This window comes from Morone saxatilis, unplaced genomic scaffold, assembly GCF_004916995.1.
Source record: "Morone saxatilis isolate NCDOM2014 unplaced genomic scaffold, NCSU_SB_2.0 Contig17, whole genome shotgun sequence".
In the NCBI taxonomy this organism is placed as follows: domain Eukaryota; kingdom Metazoa; phylum Chordata; class Actinopteri; family Moronidae; genus Morone; species Morone saxatilis.
In genome coordinates this window covers 24,575,430-24,578,674 of record NW_023339729.1, presented here as the reverse complement: position 1 = coordinate 24,578,674, position 3,245 = coordinate 24,575,430, and the positions used below count along the sequence as shown (strand labels likewise).

The window sequence follows — 3,245 nt, the reverse complement described above, 5'->3', positions numbered from 1 at the left end:
CTGCTGCCCGGAGCGAACTGCACTCGGTCCCCCGATATTTGACAGATGGATGCTGAGCTGTCGTGAGGGAGGAGGATGAAAAAATCGGCTGATATATTTTTTGGCATTTTCGCTCATAGCCTATTTATGGGAGGCAGCGGCGGCTTGGCCCTTTCTTTATTATAGGAACGAGATCTCCGCGGTTAGCTATGTGAAGAGCAGATCGCCTAATAATTCTCGTTTCGCGATCCTGAGGAATAATTATGAACAACGCGCAAGATATGTCGCCCGATTTCGTGTTGATGCGCCTGGTTTCCGCGGCCGAGGATGACCGCTTGGACGCAGAAAACGGGAATCTGCCGCCGGGAGGAGTGGTGGCAGGGCTGGGGAAGGAGGTCCTGGCTCACAGCGGCGTCAAAGCGGGGTTGGATATCAGCCGAGATCCGACGGCGGGCCTCGAGCATCCTAGCAACCGCCTGAACAAAGCGCAGCCGAGCGGCGAGGGCACGGCTGCACCTGACACCGGGGGGACGGAGAGCCGAGCCCCGCTGTCCGCGCCTCCTCCGCCGCAGAGCCCCATGGAGGCCCAGGGCTTTGACTTCGCTCCCAGCCCCGGCCTACGGCCTCAGCTGCTGGTCTTCTCCAATATAATGCGGAACGGAGAGGGGATTTTAGAATTAGACCGACGGAATCAGCCGAGGGATGCTCTGGGTTTGGACCAGAGCCCGGGATCTGGCTGCTCCGGCCCGACTGTCAATAACAACACCCTGAGTCCGGGAGACGTTCAGCAGCAGCAGCAGAACCTGCTGGACCGGACATGGGGAGCGCATCCGCCGGTAACCGCGGACATGCAGGGAGCTGCGGAGCTGTGCCGCCGGCATCGACTCATCACTACCCCGCCCGAGTGGCCCTTGTTGTCGGAGAGATCCAACCCTCTCACCGTGATTGACTCTAAATGGGGATGCGCCACCAGGGACAGAGAGGGAGCCGTGTTTGAGCTGGCCCGACGGTTCGGGGAGCTGGGGGTCGGTGCGGTACCCAAGATGCTGTTCAAAGCAGGAGAGCTCCCGCAGTGTTCGTGTCAGGGTGCACACGGACCGGCAGGAGGGGGAGTAGAGCCCGGGGATGACCCGACAGAGACCAGCGATGCATTGTTGGTCCTGGAGGGGCTGGGGAGCGGGGATGTTGCCGGCCTGGGCATGGACGAGTGCCCGGAGGGTGAGACGGATGATGAGAACGGACGCCGCGAGTTTTTGCTCAACAGGAAAAGGGAAATAGTTCAGAAGATGTCCGGGACTTTCTCCATCAGCAGCTTCCAAGCGGAGCTGAGGAGGCAGGTGGAGGGGTTGGCCCCGGCGGCGACCGAGGCGGCGGCAGCAGCGCACCTTGGCGCGCAGGTGTGCAGCCTCCACGGGAACTTAGCCAGCCGGCTCTCGCAGGTAAGCTCCGGGGACTCAGAGGTTGTCGCCCAGGTTGCAACCATGTCACCGTCACCTACACCGGTCCAGAACTCCCCCTGGGCCACAAGCCCAAACCCAAGCCAGGCGTCGACACCCAGGAGGCGGCCGGAGCGGTGCGCCAGTGCGCCGCGGACTCCCACAGGATGGGCCGCGGGTGCGGAAAAGACCCTCAAAGTTCCGGGGAAGTCCAAAAAGGGCTCGTTAAAGATCCGCCTGAGTAAACTGTTCCGGACTAAAAGCTGCAGCGGCTCCAATCACCTGCTGGACAAGAGGCCCTCAGTGACCTACTCAGTATCTTCTGCCGGGAGTCTGGTGGACATGGCGAGCACCGCAGGTCCTGAGCAGGACGCGGACAGGTGAGCAGCTCTACGGGGCCCTAAACAGTCCAACAGTCATTCATAAAATCAAAGCAATGTTCATGGATGGCACTTTGAAAACCAGCAGTGTTACCAGGAGATTCATTCAGCTTCCTCTGTTGGGTTTAGACTTTTACTAACAAGTTGCAAATAAAATGAAATAATCTGTTTTCAGGAAGTTTCAGGACAAAAATTGGATCAATATGGTAAAAAGAAGGAACACATTCTGAGTCACTGTTTTGTGTCCTGATGGAGACTCATTCAGAGTCCAGACATGTTGATTCCTCTCCAAGTTTACTCCCATTCTGCTGCTTAATAAGCCGGGCAGTCATTGTTCTCTCATGGTTTGACTTCCCTCCTTCAGCTGGCTGTTCCTTCTCTCAGACATTCAGGAACTTTTCACTGCTGCATGTCATTAGAAAGCAAAGAGATTTCTTTTTCAAACCTTTGTGGCCTGTCACCCTCTATCCAACTCACTGCTTAGTCATTATTCACAGCAGCACGCTGGAGGAAGGCTGTGATTAAAAAAACATAGCTTCAGAAGTCTTGACTGCCAGAGCTAAGAGCATCAAACAGAAAAAGTTTATAAAAAAAAAAGCTGCAGGACCCAAAACTGCAGACACACACACACACTCACACTGAAAAGTTAATTTTCTGAACCTCTGCAGCTTCTAATGCTTTCGTTTCTACACTTCTTTAACTCTCCTCTCATGTTCTTCTCCTTCTTCTGCCTGTCTTGATGTGTATCCTGCAGCCACAGCCAGCCCAGACTGACCAGGGCCCACAGTGCCTTCTCCCCCGCCTCCCTCTCTGCCTCCCTCTCTGCTTTCACTGGTAAGGGCTGCTCCGACGCTTTAGGTTGCAATTCCTCAGAAAGGCTTTCTTTTCTGGGGAAAAAAGCCCCCCTGATGCTTCACTCAGCACGCAGGACTCCAGTCCAAACTCTGCAACTGAAGATTATTTTCAGTATCCATTAATGTGCTGTTGATTCATTGATTAATTTAATATATAAAATGACAGAAAATAGTGAAAAATTATCATTCCTTAAAGCCAAGGTAAAACTGAAATACATTTTCTATTGATCAACTTAGGAAATTGTATTTTAATCAGGTGGTTTAATCAGTTGTTCCCAACCTGGGGGCTGTGACCCCCACTAGGGGTCGACAAAGCTTCATGAGGGGTCGCGAAGCCTTCTTGATTTAACAAATATACTTAGTATACTTTTAACTCAGTACATTTCTATTAGAACAATGGCTAAGTGTCAAGGGGAAGAAAACACTGAATTTATCCAAAAAGAAGCCTGTTAAGTCTGTATGATTGTTAAAAACCATTAAAAAATACAGAATACAGACAGAGAAATGTATAAAAAGTTCTTTAAATAGGAAATAATCTGCTCAGAATTCATCAAAATCACTCATTTTAAACAAACTTTCTGCAGTTACTGAGTTCA

At 52.1% G+C, this 3,245-nt stretch overlaps 1 protein-coding gene across 1 annotated transcript in view; it reads left to right on the top strand.

The window, feature by feature from the left end:
- Positions 1–3,245, top strand: part of socs7 (suppressor of cytokine signaling 7) — a 15,940-nt gene continuing 12,695 nt past the window's right edge. The window contains 2 exon segments of the mRNA XM_035660114.1: positions 1–1,795; positions 2,556–2,629. Coding sequence (XP_035516007.1) covers positions 243–1,795; positions 2,556–2,629 — 1,627 coding nt within the window. The 5' untranslated portion in view covers positions 1–242.